Source organism: Lissotriton vulgaris, chromosome 1_1 (assembly GCF_964263255.1).
Source record: "Lissotriton vulgaris chromosome 1_1, aLisVul1.2, whole genome shotgun sequence".
In the NCBI taxonomy this organism is placed as follows: Eukaryota; Metazoa; Chordata; class Amphibia; order Caudata; family Salamandridae; genus Lissotriton; species Lissotriton vulgaris.
In genome coordinates this window covers 1,414,325,721-1,414,346,725 of record NC_141685.1, presented here as the reverse complement: position 1 = coordinate 1,414,346,725, position 21,005 = coordinate 1,414,325,721, and the positions used below count along the sequence as shown (strand labels likewise).

The 21,005-nt window shown below is 43.9% G+C and overlaps 1 protein-coding gene across 1 annotated transcript in view; it reads left to right on the top strand.

Moving 5' to 3' along the window:
* Nucleotides 1-21,005, top strand: part of LAMB4 (laminin subunit beta 4) — a 790,532-nt gene that overhangs the window by 282,451 nt on the left and 487,076 nt on the right. Inside the window, exons 7-8 of the mRNA XM_086967212.1 lie at nucleotides 1,971-2,034; nucleotides 11,965-12,179. Coding sequence (XP_086823338.1) covers nucleotides 1,971-2,034; nucleotides 11,965-12,179 — 279 coding nt within the window. The remainder of the gene's footprint in view (nucleotides 1-1,970; nucleotides 2,035-11,964; nucleotides 12,180-21,005) is intronic.

Sequence of the window (21,005 nt, the reverse complement as noted above, 5' to 3'; positions counted from 1 at the left end):
AGGAGGACTATGTCTGCCAGACATGTACATGTACTATTTCGCTCACCACATCTCACATTTGGGGTACACTCTACTGTGACAGGGCCCTCTACATTCAAAGTGATTTGGGCTATCTGGAGAGATGCCCATTAACTGCTAGGCAGTGGCGTTGCTAGACTAGTTGCTGCCCATGGCGGTCCCTTGGGAGGCCACCCCGCAACGATGTGTAAGAGAGGGGATGCTGGCAATGCCGCAGGTAAGAGTGGGGGAGGGAGGCCCCTTCCCCAAAACTCAAGCCGCCAGTGGCGGACCACCCCCCACCTCCTCCTCACTACACCACTGCCTACTAGGCATAAATGGATACCTCCATCAGTAGGCACCGATACGGACAAACAAGGTCCTTAGTATAGGTCACAAAATTATGGAGTGGCCACATTGGACTGGGAGAGTGATAAATACCATAGGAGACCAGTACAAAAAATATATATTTAGGTGCTGCACTTTGCACTGCAGACATCACACCACTGGCAGTATCTTCAATTGCTGCACTGTTTGAAAAGCAAGCTGGGATCTGACCCAGTCACTAATCCTGAGTCACCCCTTCAGAAATATAGAATGTCATGGGGAACTTCTAGAGGTGAAAACTCCAAGTACCAGATTCTTATTGCTTCATTAAATTCAAACAGCATTAAGCTAGGATTTGTCAGATCTTCTGGACCATCATGATAGATCCCTGGAGGAGGCCTGGTTAAAGTACTCAGGCTTTAAAGTGATTGGTATTGGTCAATGGTCACTGCACAAATTGAGGAACGCCCCTCTACTGTTAAATGACAATTGTTGGAGATGCATGAACCCAGAATCTGACCTTCTTCACCTACACAAAACTGACTCAGTACTGGGCAACTATATGTCTCACTTTGCACCAAACTAGCCTTAATCACTGTACCGAGAAAGCTATGCTAGTCATTCTACTTGATGTCTTAGAGACAGATGAAAGGACCTCACATTGGAGGAGATGGATATCGACAGCCTTGATGGTAGCAAAATGTTTTAATCTTAGAGATTGGTGTTTGCCCACCAAACGCACACACCAAGTATGGTTAACTGAACATTTTCGAATGGCTACATACACTGGCTGGGAGAGACATGCATGGCGGGGATTTATTTGGTTCACACGTCAACATTGGAAATGTCTAAAGTGATTATGATCTTAAATTGTGTTTGCCAAAGGGGAACTAGGAGGAGCATGGCCACTGGGGGAGATTGACAATTGGAACAGGATGCTGGGATGGAGGAAGGACAGTGAAGACTGTTGATATGTGTATCAATGTATCAGCGCCCGTATACTTTCATATTATTTTATTTGATATACTTTGCATCTTAGAATCAGCCTGATGATCACTCAAACCTATTGGATTGGACTGCTGTATTAGACCTGCTCTAGTGTAGAGCAATATGGAAAGGTATAGAAAAAACTAAAAGGGCTGGTTCTTGTCAGAGGTGGCATACTTGGCAAAAGAACGGTGGACTGGAAGATAGCTCTAAGTAATTCCCAGTGGCTAAAATTCTTCGTGCTTTTTTGCCTGTTTTGCCGCTCAGGCAGTACCTGGGAACCTGGGCATGTTCTCCACGGGGCTGTGCAACACTGCCCAGTGGAGAACATGCTGAGTGCACATGATGAGTTGGCCGGCCTGAGAGGGCCGGCCAAACCATCATGCGCACTTAGAGGAGTGCAAACCACTCCTCACTCTGCTCTGCCATCACACAGCACAACCCCGCCCAACCTGGCTCCGAGTCCTTCATTGAAAAATAAAATGCTAATAACGTCCTGTTATTATTATTTTATGTTTATTTTTTGTACAAATGAAATAGCAGAGGGATGACGCTCCACCGCCTTAGCGGAGGAGTAGTCACTGCCCCAGAATCGATTTATTGTTGGATATAAATTAATTGCTAATTTTGCCTGACACCACGTTTTTCCTCTTTTTCAGGTTGTTTTAAAGGCATTAGATCCTAGCTTTGAAATTGAAAATCCTTACAGTCCATTTATTCAGGGTATGTATTTGTTATTCATGTGTTTTTTTTAATTGAACTAAGGCACTTGGCCAGAGCAGCACGACACCAGCACTGCCAGTCAGCTGTGCGGCAGTACTTTGGCCGGAGTTTGAGGAAAGGTGAGGTGCCTAGATAACTTTGTTGTTTGAGCAGGCAGGCCTGCTGTCCAATCAGAGAGAGGGAAAGGCACCAGTTGAGTAGTCTGCCCCGCCTTACACTCTTACATCTGTTGCCCATCAGCACTGACCTGGACTTGGCCATTCATTTGGGACAGAGGGACGCACGCACCACAAAAATGAACTGTCGACAGACTCTTTAATAACATGCTACTATTGCAACTCAATTTGTATTGTGTCATAGGATAAGATAACCAGTTTAACATCTATCATTTATTTGAGAAATTGCAAAATGTTTGCTAGGTCAATACAGTTGCCCGCATGCTGTCAGACATTGACATTTGTTAATTGCTCTACCTCTAATCTCAAACCCATAATTGCAGTGGGAGCAATTAACAGGTTAATGCCCCCTGAGAACACCATGACACTCAGAGTATGGTGGTAATTCTTAATTAGCTGCAATTATTCAGAATGCTCTGAGGAAAGGAAAATCAAAGGCAAATATTTTCTAATATTGTCTATGCACTAATATGTTTTGAAACAGCCCCATAGTATAACTTCTCTAAACATCAAAGTGGGGGTGGACTTGTTAAAAAACAAAGTGAATTGTTGCTGCACATCGTATGTTTTTGTAAAGCCCTGGAGGGCGAAAGGATATTTTGGTTGCACCCCTTTTTTAACCAGGCGTGCTATGCATCTTGAAAAATATGTGGCTTTCTCTGTGTTGCATGACTCAACATGACTTGAGCAGTATTGTGAAATATTTGGATTTTGTGCAAAGAAAGATCAAGTGTCATTCCAAAGTATTAATACAACTTTTTTAATTCATTTTTTCCCCACCTTTTTTTAATGAAGTTTACTGTAAGGATTGGCAGTTTCCGTTACATGTTTCATGACAACCACATTTCTTTTGATTTATCTAGTGGTCGTGTTGATTATATTGTTAGCACTCTAAGGGTTTTGATCGATAAACCATAAACTAATAAGATTGTAATGTATTTATATAACGCTTACTACTCATGAGGAGGCGTTGAAATACCTAGTTTACCGATCGTGACTGTTGCTAATCGAGAGGCTGCATTTTAAATATATAATGAGATTAAGACGGCTTCTGCAGAGATTTGTGTGAACTAGCAATTTCCCAGAGGTAATAACAAGTCTCTTGGAGGGTCACACGCCGGTAGAGCCTACCTCCTGCTTGCCGAGGCTCCACTGAGGCGTGCAGCTTGATCACGGTGGCTGAGGGGCGGCCGGGCTTTGCTCCGCCGCTGCAGCGCATCACCCTGCACTTCCGGCTGGCCGGGCTTGGCTCCGCCGGTCGGGAGATCGGAAACTACAGCCCCCAGCAGCCCTGTGGCCAGGACGCCTCCCCCATCATCAGCGCGCAGCGCCAGGAGGCGCATAAAGTAACACCCACTACCGAGGACCGGGTGGCAGTCTCTTGGAGGGTCACACGCCGGTAGAGCCTACCTCCTGCTTGCAGAGGCTCCACTGAGGCGTGCAGCTTGATCACCATGGCTGAGGGGCGGCCGGGCTTTGCTCCGCCGCTGCAGCGCATCACCCTGCACTTCCTGCTGGCCGGACTTGGCTCCGCCGGTTGGGAGATCGGAAACTACAGCCCCCAGCAGCCCTGTGGCCAGGACGCCTTCCCCATCGTCAGCGCGCAGTGCCAGGAGGCGCATAAAGTAACTCCCACTACCGAGGACCGGGTGGCAGTCTCTTGGAGGGTCACACGCTGGTAGAGCCTACCTCCTGCTTGCCGAGGCGCCACTGAGGCGTGCAGCTTGATCACCGTGGCTGAGGGGCGGCCGGGCTTTGCTCCGCCGCTGTAGCGCATCACCCTGCACTTCCGGCTGGCCGGGCTTGGCTCCGCCGGTCGGGAGATCGGAAACTACAGCACCCAGCAGCCCTGTGGCCATGAAGCCTCCCCCATCGTCAGCGCGCAGTGCCAGGAGGCGCATAAAGTAACACCCACTACCGAGGACCGGGTGGCAGTCTCTTTGAGGGTCACACGCCTATAGAGCCTACCTCCTGCTTGCCGAGGCTCCACTGAGACGTGCAGCTTGATCACTGTGGCTGAGGGGCGGCCGGGCTTTGCTCCGCCGCTGCAGCGCATCACCCTGCACTTCCGGCTGGCCGGGCTTGGCTCCGCCGGTTGGGAGATCGGAAACTACAGCCCCCAGCAGCCCTGTGGCCAGGACGCCTCCCCCATCGTCAGCGCCAGGAGGCGCATAAAGTAACATCCACTTCCTCGTCGCGCGAGGACGCGCGCGGGACGCGCCGGGCGAAGCCCGGTCAAAGGGCGGGCCCTCTGAGGCCCTCAGAGACCGCAGGAGACTGGGCTGGGCTACCCCCCTTGACTTTGTCTTCTTCTTAACTAAGGTAATCCCTTACCGCATTTGACTATAAAGAGTAGCAGCTTGTAATAGCCTTGATGGAGGGTAAAAGTGAAAGTAGAGTGGTGGTAAAAAAAACTCCTATGCATACACGTTCTGCTACAAGAAAACAAACATTAGTGCCAACTCCTTTACCTACCCTAACCGCAATCGATAGAAAATACGGAAAGAAGACTCTCTTTACCAGCCAGTATGTGTTTAATAACCCAATCGCCAAAAGTAGTCAGTACACATGTTAACATCACAAATGAAACAATGTTATCACATGACTCTCTTTTGTTACAATCTTTTGCAGGCTTGCCAAGGAATGACCAAAATCAATCTGTTGTACCACAACCTTTAGAACCCACCGTGTTCTGTGTTAGGGAGAGCGGATTGTCAATAACGCCTGACTTGACAACAAGTGTCATACCGCAGCCCACAATACGGAATGATGTGTCTAATGACACAGGGGAATTAGATGGTAGTGACACCAATGGTATTATACCCATCGTAGAAACTAGTAACATCAGTTTGTTAAGTAGTGAAATCAATTGCGGGTCTGCCCAGCCTAAAAGGAAATCTACTCACAGTAGGAAAAGGCTGATAATCAGTAAACAGGGTAAGACATATAGACGCAAAAAGAAGAGAGTAGTACAAATTCCAGTAGACCATGAGAGGGAGATGCACCAACATAGTGGAAATACACACTCAAAGGAAACACTAACTCCAACTAGTGTTGAGGGACTGGTGCAATATTTGGAGAAAACGATAAAATCCTACATTGCACCAGTGACAGAAATTCTAGAAACCCTAAGTAAAAAAGTAGAGAATCTAGAAAAATTGGGTATAGCTAACTTGGATGTCCTAGAACATCTGGGTCCGCAAGCAAGGTCTCCTACAATCAATGTACCATCTGGGAGACTGATCTGACAAGAAAGAACAATTTTCCCTTACCTACCACATAATTAGAAAATGCAACTACTCAGATATAGGTGACAAGGACTGGACCATGACTTGCAATATTACAACAAAATATATTTTATTTATTTCATTTTTATAAATATATGCTCCATAAATTTGCTTCAAATATCATTGTTTCATGAATTCATCAGATATAGTGAGATTTACAATTTTTATAAAGACAAAATATTTTTATAAATACAGAAAAAGAGAACACAGGAAAATATCATAAAGTGTAAATGAATCAGACATTTATAACAAATCAAATGACTGAAGACTAGTACATATTTGAAATTTTTATTTCTGTATTGGAGTTTACTGAGATGCGGATACGTTAGAATCGAGGCTCTATTTCGATCAGGACGCTCTAAAGTTTGGATGCAATACCCTCAGTGTTCTGAATAGAAAATGGATTTATAAAACCTTGTGGACATAATTGTCACCTAATAGAGCTGGGACCCTATTATTGGTTTTTTTCAATAAATAGAAAGTCAAGGATCATACTGCATGCAGTAATCACGGAATACCCGATTTACTCCAACATCTACCTATATAGGGATCATTATTTGGAAGATAGATAATAAATGATCTTCTGAAACTTTATAATTGGATTGTACCATTAGAACTCCAACTGTATTGTCAACCCTCGCTTCTCTGTACCCCCTGGATATCTGGGTTTCTTTATCGGAAGTGGTCCTGAAGAAGGTGGCCTTGAGCCGCCGAAACGCGTCGACCAAGTGCGGGGTCTCACATTGACCTTGGAGACCTGTACTCATGATTTTTCTTCCGTGTTTTATATGTTGTGAGAATGTGTGAAGTTTGAGTGAGAATGTGGAGATTGTTATGAATGTGTTTGGATGTTGGTACCTTTTCTCTTTTTTCCAGGGGCTGTTTCAAATATGTACTAGTCTTCAGTCATTTGATTTGTTATAAATGTCTGGTTCATTTACACTTTATGATATTTTCCTGTGTTCTCTTTTTCTGTATTTATAAAAATATGTTGTCTTTATAAAAATTGTAAATCTCACTATATCTGATGAATTCATGAAACAATGTTATTTGAAGCAAATTTATGGAGCATATATTTATAAAAATTAAATAAATAATATATATTTTGTTGTAATATTGCAAGTCATGGTCCAGTCCTTGTCACCTATATCTGAGTAGTTGCATTTTCTAATTATGTGGTAGGTAAGGGAAAATTGTTCTTTCTTGTCAGATCATTTCATTCCCCTCCTTCCCTGGCTTGAATAAGTCTTGAGGGGGTCCCATCATTATTGCTAATACCATCTGGGAGACTGAGCAAAAATACATCAAGTAACTCGAATTCCTAGTGTGCCCACCACGATGGTGAATTCGATAGCAACCACAAGTGGAACGAATAGGTTAGCGACCACCTCCCCAAATATAACAACTGGGCAGAAAGCCGCTGGGGGTCAGAGGAATACAGGTGATCCCGTCTATAACAACAAGAATCTGCCAGGACCCAGGCGCCACACTAATAACATCATCCCAGCCACAATTAATTTACCACCAGAATGTAGACCATACATAGCGATCCTTGCTAATGTACCCAAACTGCCGCCCACCCAATTTGAAAATCAGGAAACCCTAAAAATTAAAACCCTGCACTGGCTAGTGAAAAACTGTGGCTTCCCAATACGAGGGGCTAGCGAGATTATTTCTACACAGAGGGTAGGATGGGTGGGACCAAATAAAAAGGAGATAAATGGAGATTGCATAGTTATAAATTACAGGACTACTGAATGGGCCAGAGATTCGATTTTACATGCACCCATGCCATTCAATCATGAATATAACAACACGTTGTTTCCACTTGATTATTTTTACCGGAATCAGTCAGGAAGACAAATTACTACGCATTCTTTCCAGCATCCAAGAGCTGCCCATATCAACCATCCTAATGTCCCCCCCATCTCTTCTTCACTGTTTAATATATATGACAAGTTTACAGTTCCAATTTACAACAGATTCCAGGTGTTCACCTCTTTAGAGCAGAATGACTGTCTGAATTTATCATCTATGGCCCCACACCCTGAAATTGTTGTATCAGGCGATACAGTAACTATGGAAAAACAGTTGGGGGGCCAAAGCTGTGTAGAAGTTGTAACTGAGCTAAATTTAAACTTGACCAGTAATGAATTATGTAAAGACAATGATGTAATTGTGACAAATGTAAACGTATCACATGACATTAACATGATAGCGAGTTTAGAAACATCATTATTGACTAACCATCCGGAGGCCATAAGAGGCAATAATGCTGATTCCCTTGTAATTATCACCTGGAACACAGCGGGAATTGCCGCTAAATTAAGCAACCCGTTTTGGGACAACTTTATTATACATGGTTACGATATAATATGTCTACAAGAGACGTGGCATAAATAACAAATACAAGTTGATTGTTACAGCTCTAACAGTGTGGCAGCAGTAGCATCTAAGGCTGGTAGAGCAAAGGGCAGCCTACTGACTCTGGTCTCCACAAAACTAACGGAATTTAATGTTGGGGGCTATGTGGTGGTGGGTGAGCACGCGTCAGTCTTGCGTTTCACACACAGCAAAGGCAGGGATTTAATTATTGTGAATTTTTATAATAATATCGTGGGGCCCAACCGGGATAAGATTGTTCCAGACGTTGAGTGTGCAATAGAAGAAGCAATCGCACCTTCAAATAATAGCACTGTAATACTCTGGGCAGGAGATTTTAATATCAAAGCATGTAGTCACGCCCGGAAGGGGATTTGTGGACACCGGGAAGAGTACCCGGGTGGTGACAATATTATTTTTAATCATTTTCCACACAGTAATTATGGTAGTGCACTGAACAATCTGGTAGCTAAATTAAACCTGGAGCTACTAGAATGTACAAAGAATAAAAACAACGAAAAGAGCCCCACATTCAGAGGGAGGGACGCCCACTCTAATATTGATCATATTTTGGTGTCTAATGGCTCTGCTTACTCCAACATCTGGGTAATAGAGCAGCCTGTGAGTGACCATAATAGTATCTCAGTGGAATTAATGGGTTGGGGCCCAAAAACAATTGTGTATGGCAGGCCTGTCCAAGGGATCACGGGCGAGAGACCGAACGGCATGAGGATCAAATGGACCAAAATAGACCCTAATAAACTGACGAAGGATATCATCTGTAAATTAGCAGAGAGGTCGATTATTGCCTAGCACCAAATGTGACCGCGCCCACCTTACTCTCTAACTTTTAAAAAATAACGAGTACTGTTGAGAACTCTTTGGCCGTAAGAAACAGAAAGCCTAAAAGAAATAAAACTGTGTGGTTTGATAAGCATTGTGCCCAAACTCTAAAAAAGTTAATAATAGCGCTTGATGACAAACCAAGAGACAAAGAAAGAGTTAGAGAAGGACGAATTAACTATAAGTCTGCTTTAGCATCCAGGAAGAAAGAGTTACAAAACGATGCTTGGTATAAACTGGATATGGCTGCCAAAACAAAAGATCATAAATTATTCTGGGAAACTATCAATGGCCCCTTCCTAAAGAATGATAACATTCCCGAAGTCAGTTTTCATGTCAGCTGCCACGCATGGATTGTTCATTTCTCTGAGATTTTTAACTCTGATTTTAATTTAGATGGGTCTATTTTTAATACAGATATAGCATTATGTCCTAAATGGCAGAAAATGCAGTTATTTTTAACTCTGGATGAAGTCACAGAGGCAAATAAAAATAGTAAGGGGGGTAAAGCACCTGGGCCTGATGGGGTACCCATGGATTTTTATAAACATGAAATGACTCTATAGGCTCCAATTTTAACACGCTATTTTAATGCTGCGGTGGAAGATAGTCAATTATTGTACCCCTCTACAAAAAAGGATCTAGCTCCGAGGCCCGAAAATACCGTCCCATCTCACTTTTGGACTCGACAGTTAAAATCCTTAGTCGAGTCCTATTAGTGAGATTGGAAGCCTGGGCTGAGGAAAAAAACATCTTATCCCCAGTCCAGTATGGGTTTCGTAGAGGGATGGGTACAATGGAGCAGTGCGTGAACCTGTAACTCATAGTCGGCAAGTATACCAAAGCTAAAGCTGGTAATCTTTACCTGTGCTTTGCCGACTTGAGTTCAGCGTTCGATCTGGTGGAACACGCACTGCTCTGGCCTACTCTGTTGGCGATGGGTGCCCCTATTGAAATTATCCATCTGCTTGCCCGACTGTACAACAATTTATCCAGTAAAGTTAGATCTGGAACAGATGGAAAATGCACCCCTTTTTTTAAAATCAGGAGAGTAATCCGACAAGGATGTGTACTTGCCCCTCTACTATTCTCTCTTTTTATAAATCAGGTTGATCAAATTTTAAGACAGACTAATGCAGATGCACCTATCATTAATGGTAACCCGATCCCAATCCTCCTATACGCGGATGACGCGGTCCTCCTGTCTAGGACTCATAATGGACTGCAACATCTAATCAATCAATTCCACGTATTTACTGAAAGTAGGAAGTTGAAAATTAACAAAGGGAAGACGGTTACAATGACATGTGGTAAGAAACCAAGAAAATGCAAGCCCTTCTTTTTAGACGGGGAGAGATTAGAATCTGTCAGTAGTTTCTGTTATTTAGGCATAACTTTTTCAGGAGACGGGAGATGGGTCAATGAACAAAAAAGTGTCCTTTTTAAAATGGTTAGGAATACAAGTTGTATTTTTAGATTTGCAGCCAAATTAGGGGGTCGCAGAATTTATGAAATGTTATCCATATTTAATGCAAGATGTATATCTTCAGCTATATATGGGGCCGGGGTTTGGGGGTACGATGCCCAGAGTGCTAAACTGATCCAGCGCGAAGAGAATGTGTTTTTAAAACGATTAATCAGTGCCCCGGCTACGGCTTCAACTGAAATAATACATAGGGAACTTGATATGAATCATGTTAATGATTTAATTGTTTTACGTCCTCTATCTCTATGGCGCTCAATTTGGGCAAAGGAGGAGACAAAGTTTACCCAGGATGTAATTACTGATTGCATTAAACTTGACCGCCGATCAAATATTCCCTGGCTGAGCCATATACAACATTGGTATAAGACACTGTATGGTCTAGATATTTTTAAAGATCTAACAATAGGTTAAACACTATCAAAGCGGGAGCTTAAAGTTTCACTCCTTAAATATACAGCTGGGATTAGAACGAAAAGATATGTAAAACAAAGTACATTCAATCTCTACCTGTAATATAATATTAATGAAGGCTTCCAAACTTATCTTACTGTTGTTAGTATTAATTCCCATCGTTTTGTATTGACCCGTCTCCGCTTGGGAATTGTGCATCACTTTGTGGCCTTTCCCGCGGTTAAGAAACCCGGCACCTGTCCGTGTCCCTGTGATGATAAATCCAAACAGAGCACCTGTCACTTTATGCTATTCTGTAATTTTTATACTTCTTTTAGAAAATTTTATTTGAAACCCATCTTTTTAAAATATAACACGCGTGGTATACAAACAGCGATGCAACTGATGTTTAATCTAGAGACCCCAGATGTATGTTTTCATGTGGCCACTTATATTTTAAAATGTATTACTGTAAGAAAATCAATTATTATATGAATTCATTTAATGATGCCGTTTTTAAAAAAAATTGTAAACTTTTTAAATTTTCCTTACTATGTGGAAATGAATACCTTTACCACTTACACTACTTATGGTTAGTAGCATTTAGTGAGTTAGATCCTTCAAGTATTCGTATTTGTGCTGCTAAATGCATTTTGTACTTTGGGAAGGGTGGTGCTGACACTTTGCACTTTATCATGCTAATTTGCACATATATGAACGCTGTATAATTGCTGCTATTGTATATTATGCACTGAAAGAATGGTATAGCTCTTGCACTTTACTTTGACATAGTTAGATCTTTTAAGTATTCGGTTTTGTGCTGCTAAATGCATATCGCACTTTAGGAAGGATGGTATCGATACTTTGCACTTTATCAGGCCAATTTGCACACATATTAATACCGGACAAATGCTGCTATTGTATATTGTACACAGAAAAAATTGTATAATGCTTTGCGTTTTACTTTGACACATTTTGTACATATTTTAGTGGTAGTATGCTCCAAAAAACTGATACATATGTATGTTGTTTTGTTTATTATGTTTGTTGCTATATGGTTGTATCTTTACATACCGAATAAAGCATCTTTGACTTTGACTTTGACTTTGAACAATAAACTTTCTCATCCAGTCATTATTTTACGTAGTGACTAATGTTAGCATATGTCAGAAATAACACTCAATTCAACAGATTAGGTACTTTCAAATGCAGCCATCATCAGCAACAGACGTCAATATTTATGTGATGATCATGGGTTCAAAGTCTGTCCCTTAGCTTATACTGAGAAATGGTAATAATAAATTTAAGAATTCTATTAAAAAAAATGCAATGTAACAAGTGCTTTCTCTTTGCCCTATTTTCACAGATCTAATCACTTTGACTAATCTTAGAGTAAACTTCACAAAGCTGCATACCCTGGGTGATACGTTGCGCAAAAGGCGACAAAGCAGCCCCCTTGACAAGTATTACTATGCTGTCTACGAGATGGTGGTGCGAGGGAACTGCTTCTGCAACGGGCACGCGAGCCGGTGCGTGCCCGCACACAATGTGCGAGGGGACGTGTTCAATCCGCCAGGAATGGTGAGAAGCGAATATGCTGCCACCTTCAATGTTAAAATATTGAGTGTAATTGTAGATGTCCAACAAAAATGCTATTTGCAAAGCCATATATTCTCAATTGACCTTTTACTTTAACAACTTCTACAAAATGTGCATTGAAATATTTACGCTGGGATTCAAGAAGTGATGCATGCATAGAACAGTGTGATTAGTGTGGGTGTGATGTGAGCCTGATTGTTTACTTGTGCTCCTGAGGGTGCAAATGCTGCCCTATAGAAGCTTCAAAGTGCTCAAAATCTGTCCACTAAAAACACAGAAAACCTACAAACACCAGACCTTTACACAAATACAAATATATAAAGTCAAGGAAATTAAAAAAAAATCGATCTGTAGTGGACAGGACTGATACCCCCTGGATCAAGTATTTGAGAAAGAGAGGGCTGGGCTACTCTTATGCCTTAGAAAGGCAAGATTGCAAGGCTCAAGGGTGTCCCCGTGATCACTTCAAAATCTGGGGCGGCTTGGACAGAAGTCCAGACCCTGGCACCACTTAAAATCACTGCCGGATACCAACAATGAAAGTCACTCAGATGTCAGACATCAAGGGCGTTTCTTAGTAGCAGAAATATCCTGCACTTACCACACAAGCAAGCTGTACTGTTGTGTGTGGACGTGTTTAGACTCATAGTTCCACATTCATCTTATATATTGACGTTTCTTTATGTCTCTGCGGACTGGTACTGACCTCTATGTTCTGCTTGCTCTTTATTTACTGGTAAAACTCAATAAAAATGTAAAGAAAATGAACGAGGAACAACTCGAGTTCTCTTAGAGATTCGGAAAAAGAGCTTCACCACTTAATTGGATTTGTTGTCTGTGTGAGAAGTTGACCTGGTATATGCTGTCCACTAATTAAAAAGGGCACCTTGTACCAGTCCAAACAACTCTTTTTCGTGATTAGGTTAAAGACAACCTTGATAGAAAGCTATCCTAGTGGTAGCTGTGGAGAACAGCCTTCAGGCTAAGTCTCAAAGGAATGTAAAGCAGCTTGTTTTACCAGATCAGAACCTCCTGAATAACCAAATGAAAGGAGAACCACGCAAGAGATATATAAAATATATGTATTTATTACTAAACACTCTCTACTAACCTCTATACAAGATTAGAGCACAAGGCACACAATACTTAATCAATAGAGCGACAGTAAATAGCACAATACACAGCGGGCTCCAGGGGGAGACCGAACCATATACTAAAAAATGGTATAACAACAAAGACTTTACAGGACACAGTGCCTAGTGCATGTCCAATCGCTGGGACCCTAAGGAACCACCCAAAGGAGGGACACAGGGAACCCATGGAGGACGTAGCAGTGTGAGAACACAGACGCGATCTCCGTACAACTCTATGGGGTTTAAGGACCCTTCGGAGAGGACTTCAAGCAAACCCTTTGGAACATAGAAGGTTCTAAGGCCCGCATCCTATGAGTACCGAAGGGAAGCTGGGTGCATAGGGTCAAGTGGTGTTGGAAACCTTTGTCGTTTTCAATGGCTTGACTCAAAGAAGTGCTGCTGCCGGGAAGATGAAAAGGGGAATTCAAGCCTGGATCCGAGGTGAGCAGAATCTGAAAGCAGAGGGGACAGATTCTGGGTCACTACAGGGTGACCAGGGGCTCGGTAGACGAATGCCTACTGATGTCGGGTGCTTCAGGTGTGAAGATTGGATGCTTGACTCTGCAGCCACGGGAACCAGGAGACATCAACGACAACCAAAGTCCGGAGGTGAGATGTCCCACGAAGGATGTCGAGTGCTGAGGAGTCAGTGTTTGGATTGATCCCTAACAAGCCTGGGCAAATGCAACCCACATGGGCAGAGGACAGTGAAGACCAGTAAGGTCCTGGAGACTCTCCAAGCTATGGGGAGTCAGGGCAGGACTGGGGCAACCAGAGAAGCCCAAGAGAAATCAAAGTTACCTTCACAGGGACCCACAGGCCAACGGACCAGGGATCATGAAGGGACCCCGAGCTGAATCACAAGTACAGACCCATTGAACACTCGTGGAGGGGAGGCCGGTAATCTTTGATGGAAATACTTCTCGGGATCAGGACTACACATAGCCAAAAGCACAGCCTCAAGGATTGTCAAAAGGCATATGCTGCTGCAAAAGAAAAAAGGTGCACAGGGGTTCGGGTTACACAGTCCCCACGAGGGATACTGGACTTAGATTTGCTGAGAGAGCAGATCAACCTCAGAGACACTCGTGAACCTACCTCCTGTGTTGCAGAAATCTTCGGAGTCCACAGGAGCTTGGGAGATGCAAACTGATCAGATGAGTTAAGGTGCCTGCTTCAGCAGGGGAGTAACTCCTTTACTCCCAGGGAGATTCTTCTGCCATCCAGCATAGTGTAGATCATCGAAGTACTTGTTTTCTGCTTGCAGAGTTTAGTCCAGGTAAAATCCAAAGTCCTGTAGTCCTGTACTTAATGCACTTAAGTATATATGGTTTGGCTGCATCACAGACAACCCTGGAGAATAAATTCCGAAGGCTGCAGAAGGGCTCTGTTCATGCAGGGGCACCCTCTCACATAAATCCCAGCACCCTACCTTGAGGATTGATAAGGCCTGCCATAGGGGTGACTGATAGGTTTATATATGTAGTGATTTAGAATAGATATAGGTAACCTATATCTAAGTATGGGGTGCATGCACCGCCTTACACAGACAGCAGTAGCAGACTTGTTGTGTCAGTTTGAATGGTCTTACAGGGGTGGAATAATACATGCTGCAGCCCCTGGGAGGCCTCTGGGGTACCTATGCCCAGGGTACATGGTGTACCATATAGTAGGGACTGATAAGGGTACCCCAGTATCCAATCTGGAATGTACCTAAAGTACCTGCAATCAGTTTAGAGGAGAAAGCAGCTAGACTGGGGTCCGGGATAGCAGGATCCCAGTCAGTCTAAGTCGAAAACAGTGATACATCAGCAAAAAGTGGGGGTAACTATAAGAAGCAGGTCCTACCCTCCTACAACCTGTATGATAGGATAGGTAAACATGTCTACATTTAAAGAACTCCCTCCAAATTGCCCCAGATAGTATTTTATAACCATTTAGAGGCTTTCAAGCACAAGCTTTTTTTAGGGACATTAAGTACCATACGATAATTAAAGTATAGATTTACTTTTCCAAACAATGTCAGTTAATTCACCTTGTTTTCTTTTGAATAACCTTCAGTAGCACATACTTCACAGACTTGAGTTGGGTATTGAGTACCATAGAAAGAATTTAACACTATACTTTTCACTTTTTGTGTTTTCCGTGGTCACAGGTAAGGCGTTGTAGGGCTGAAATCTAGGAATGACCATTGCCTGAACAAATTAGGCGCTTCCAGAGATGTCTAACCTTTGAAAGATTACCCTATAAGAATCTGTACCCACTGCCCCTATGCATGCTGAAAAGAGTTTTTGTTAAATGTGGCACCCAGACTGAGAAGTTGCTTGAGCAGTATTCAGGGATTACAAATGACATCAGCTCCACCATATGAAACACCTACATTATTGAAAAAATCAATTTAAACTGTCCATACCAGGATAGCATGTATCATTGGTTTGCGCAGAGCCCACCATCTATCATCTCTCCTGTGAGTTTATGGTCAGTCAGCCATCTTACATCCACTGCTTCTAACATGTGAGTTTAAGCAGAATCAATAATCTTTCTGCAATATCCTGACAGACAACGATATCTGCTTTTAATTTTTTTATATTATGAAACAACTTACAGACATCTTTAAAAATCAACTCAATAGCTGCCAAGATGTCAGATCATTTTGTAAGTACTTCATGGGAATGGTACATCTCCAACTGTCTGTATGACACGCAGATACAACATGAGGCGTGTTTACAAAAAGGGAAAAGCTTTCTGCTTCACAGCCAAATAACTCTGCACTTGGACTGGAGTGGGCGTGTCCTTACGCCCACATATCATTCTGATGGCCAATCCCGGGCATCTCACAGAATCGATACAATTACACCGTCAGGCCATTCTCAGGTTTACTAAGGTTTCCCTGGGAGTTCAATGAAACACCTTTTTAAAAGGAGCCCACCTGCCTGCTTCCTGGACAGCAGCCGTACATCACAGCACAGGTAAGACATCCAGAGGTCCAGAAAGTAAAAATTGTGTTGGAGTACATTGGCCAGGTGGAAATCCTTCCAGAAACTTAGAATTTGAAATGTTTGTACACCCACACTTTCCTTTTGACTGGTAACTGGATCGCCAAACCCTTCAGAAGAATAGAGTGATTTAGATAGAAGAATTGAAGAATTGTGGGCAAGTAACCATTTTATGGGAACAGTGTTGCAAGTGAAACACATATATCCACTACTGACCCTCAACATTGCACGTGAAAACATGCTTGTCCTGATGCAGATTTAGTATTCGGAAAGTATCATCCCCTATTTCCTACAAATAATCAAATATAACTCCTGACAAGGGCTGGAAAAATGTTAGTTTCCGTCGACGTAATTTCACATAATTTCCAGCATTTTATGTTACGATTGTTACACGAAATGCCTGAGAACATGCCATTACTCCATGACGAGCAACTGAGACTGTGGGTAAAATTCTGTCGTGGGAGCACAGGAGTGTAGTGTCGTGCATGCAATAATGACAGACACTACTTGATATTCAAAGAGATTTATTAACACACTCCTTCCTCGTCCCTGTCCCTACTCTAACTGCCCCTTTCCTGTTCCTGTTCCTGCCCCGCCTCTTCCTCCACCCCATGACTCTGCCCATGCCCAGCTACTAGACTGCTCAAAACATGACATCTCCCCCTTTGTTAACAAAAGAACGAACTAACTTTATTCAAGTTCTTCAATCAGTCTTTGAGGTCTGTGAATGTTTCTTCTCGGTCGCAGAATCATACCACCAGCATCCGATTCAGTCTCAGCCTGCTGATCAAGTCTGTGGATTGTGCCCACTTGACTGGGTCCTTGTGTGTCCGGTACGTCTCCATCCTGCTCACGAGCCTCTTTCAGGCCCGGCGCGCATTTTTGAAAGTGAGACACATTTCTGGTAATCTTTCTCCTTTCAGATGCCGCTGTAACCATGGTGCCCTTTTGTTGGGTGATAACCAACGGCTCATCTTTGAACATGCAGTCTGTCTTTCGAGATTGTTCTTGTTTGACCACCACACAGTTCCCCATCTGTAAGGAAGGAGACTTGGCTCACCGTCGATCGTCCGCATATGATTTCATCTTGTTCTTATTGGTGCGATCAGCAAGAGCCACCTCTTGGTGGACATGTGTCGGAGACACTGGTCGCAGAGCACCTTCCCACGTCGGGATTCTGGTTCTGATGGGTCGCCCCAGCATGAGAGTGGCCGGACACTTTCCTGTGGTGGCATGTGGGGTAGTCCGATAGGCTCGCAAGACTTCGTTGAGGGCAACTTGCAAGTTCTTCTTTTCAAGCGTGGCTTGTTTGAATGTTTTCTTCAGACTTGCCATGAACCTCTCAATAGTGCCATTAGCCTGTGGCCACAGAGGCGTGACCTTTCGATGTCTAAAGTTAAGGTGTCGTGCAAACTCACTAAACTCCTGGCCATTGAACGGAGGACCATTGTCCGTTTTGAGTTCTTTTGGGACACCCCAGGTGACAAACACCTCATCAAATACTGCGATGGTGCAGGAGGCATTAGTGGAGGGCACGAATTGGGCTATCGGAAACCTTGAGTACTCATCCATGATAGCCACCACATACTTGCCCGATTGAAGGGGTCCGTAAAAGTCCATGGCTAGTTCTTGCCAGATTCCATTTGGTAGTTTATTCATTTGAAGCGGGGCAGGGGGTGTTCCATGGCTGACTAGTTGACACTGGGGGCAGTCTTTGAGGGTGGCCTCCACCATGGAATCAAGCAGCGGGAACCAGACTCGTTCACGGAGATTTCTTTTGGTTGCAACCACTCCCCAGTGACCTTCATGAGCCAGGTTGATGACTCCTTGTCGTAACTGCCTCGGGATGATAATCCGATGATCTCTCAGGAGGAGCCCCTCCGAGGTGGCAGATAGCTCTTCGCAGATGTGTCTGAACGCCTACATTTCTTGGCGGACCCGAGGATCAGTCTTCTCTTCCTCACTGTCATGTCTCCATCGATGGGTACGTAGTCGACGCATGACTTTCTGAAGAATGCCATCTTGGGCAGTGGCTTCCTGAATTGCCTCTAAGGGAATGGGCGGAGGTCGGGCTGATCCTACTACAAAATGGATGTATTCTTCAGCAATTGACGGAGGCGAGGCCTGGGATTCCTGAGGGTGTCGGGACTAAGCGTGGGCGGAAAATCCGTTCCGCTCGCGGATTTTGCGGATTTTCGGGAAATCCGCAATCCGCGAGATTTGCGGATTTCCCGCAAAATCCGCAAATTCGCACGCAGCGGATTTTTTTGGCGGCGCGCGGCGTTGGTGATACAATTTTTGCGGCGCGCGGCGTTTATCATCGTTTGCCGAGTTGTTTTTTTCGATAGTTTGCGAGTGCTGCGCCATTTTGGATCTTGCTGTGTGATCCCGCGGGAATTTGCGAGCGCGATTACGTCATCGCGGCTTGCCAGCGATAGTTTGTCAACGCGAGTACGGCGAGATCACGTCTCGCGGTACTTCGCAATTGCGAGATTTGAGATGCGGCGAGCGAAAATATAAATTTGCAATTCTGCACAAGAAATCCACCAGCAAGCAGCATAAACCTTCTAGAAATGATGATTTTTATGTGAATAACTCCTTAGTTTGACATTTGCCTGCACTTTTTTAGCGAGGAGTCCATTTTGGGGAGGGGGGCAGGGGGGTGGGAGGAAGGAAGTGCCCCATAGTCTTCAACTTCCTGTTCCTGTTCAGCAGGCTCCTCCCAGTGCTTTGTCCATCTCCTGGTCACTTTTCATTCGGATGTGGACCTGGAAGGATTACTTTTTGTGGATGCTGCTGGATCTTTGGATTTGAGGCCTTTTTGACTTTCTTTGGATCACTGTTGGATTAGAAATTTTACAAGTAAGTTTGTTTGGGGCATTACAGTTGCTGCAACTAAAATGTTGGGATTTTAGATTTTTGGGCTGTTTTGGGGCCTTTTCCCCAGGGGTACTCAGTGGTGGGTGGACTGATTCTTTCTGTGGGTTGTCTTGAACTTAAACATCATGGAGGCCATAGATGAATTGGGATTGTGCTGATTTTTCTGTGTTTTTCGATTTTTTTTTTTTGTAAAATTTTGTGTTTTTCGATTTTTGACCTGTTGTTGGGGCCTTGACCAGGGGTAGTGAGTGGTGCATGGGCCTAGTCTTTCTGTGGGCTGTCTTGAATTTAAACATCATGGAGGCCATGGATGGAATGGGATTGTGCTGATTTTGCAGTGTTTTTCGATTTTTGGGCCTGTACTTGTGGCCTTTTCACCAGGGGTATTTGAGTCTAGCATGGGCCTAGTCTTTCTGTGGGCTGTCTTGAATTTAAACATCATGGAGGCCATGGATGGAATGGGATTGTGCTGATTTTGCAGTGTTTTTCGATTTTTGGGCCTGTACTTGTGGCCTTTTCACCAGGGGTATTTGAGTCTAGCATGGGCCTAGTCTTTCTGTGGGCTGTCTTGAATTTAAACATCATGGAGGCCATGGATGGAATGGGATTGTGCTGATTTTGCAGTGTTTTTCGATTTTTGGGGGTGTTCATGGGGAGGGACATGCCATGTGGCTGGTGGCCATTTTGAGTGCAGCTACAGGCACTGGCCATGTGCTGGCAGGCAAGTGGCCATTTTGAATGCAGGCTTTGTTGTTAGGCCTCCAACCATTTTGCCTACTTTTCAACCTTTATTTATGCCCAGGGGTAGTGAGTCTTGCATGGGCCTAGTATTTCTGTGGGTTGTCTTGAATTTAAACATCATGGAGGCCATGGATTGAATGGGATTGTGCTGATTTTGCAGTGTTTTTCGATTTTTGGGCCTGTACTTGTGGCCTTTTCACCAGGGGTATTTGAGTCTAGCATGGGCCTAGTCTTTCTGTGGGCTGTCTTGAATTTAAACATCATGGAGGCCATGGATGGAATGGGATTGTGCTGATTTTGCAGTGTTTTTCGATTTTTGGGCCTGTACTTGTGGCCTTTTCACCAGGGGTATTTGAGTCTAGCATGGGCCTAGTCTTTCTGTGGGCTGTCTTGAATTTAAACATCATGGAGGCCATGGATGGAATGGGATTGTGCTGATTTTGCAGTGTTTTTCGATTTTTGGGGGTGTTCATGGGGAGGGACATGCCATGTGGCTGGTGGCCATTTTGAGTGCAGCTACAGGCACTGGCCATGTGCTGGCAGGCAAGTGGCCATTTTGAATGCAGGCTTTGTTGTTAGGCCTCCAACCATTTTGCCTACTTTTCAACCTTTATTTATGCCCAGGGGTAGTGAGTCTTGCATGGGCCTAGTATTTCTGTGGGTTGTCTTGAATTTAAACATCATGGAGGCCATGGATTGAATGGGATTGTGCTGATTTTGCAGTGTTTTTCGATTTTTGGGCCTGTACTTGTGGCCTTTTCACCAGGGGTATTTGAGTCTAGCATGGGCCTAGTCTTTCTGTGGGCTGTCTTGAATTTAAACATCATGGAGGCCATGGATGGAATGGGATTGTGCTGATTTTGCAGTGTTTTTCGATTTTTGGGCCTGTACTTGTGGCCTTTTCACCAGGGGTATTTGAGTCTAGCATGGGCCTAGTCTTTCTGTGGGCTGTCTTGAATTTAAACATCATGGAGGCCATGGATGGAATGGGATTGTGCTGATTTTGCAGTGTTTTTCGATTTTTGGGGGTGTTCATGGGGAGGGACATGCCATGTGGC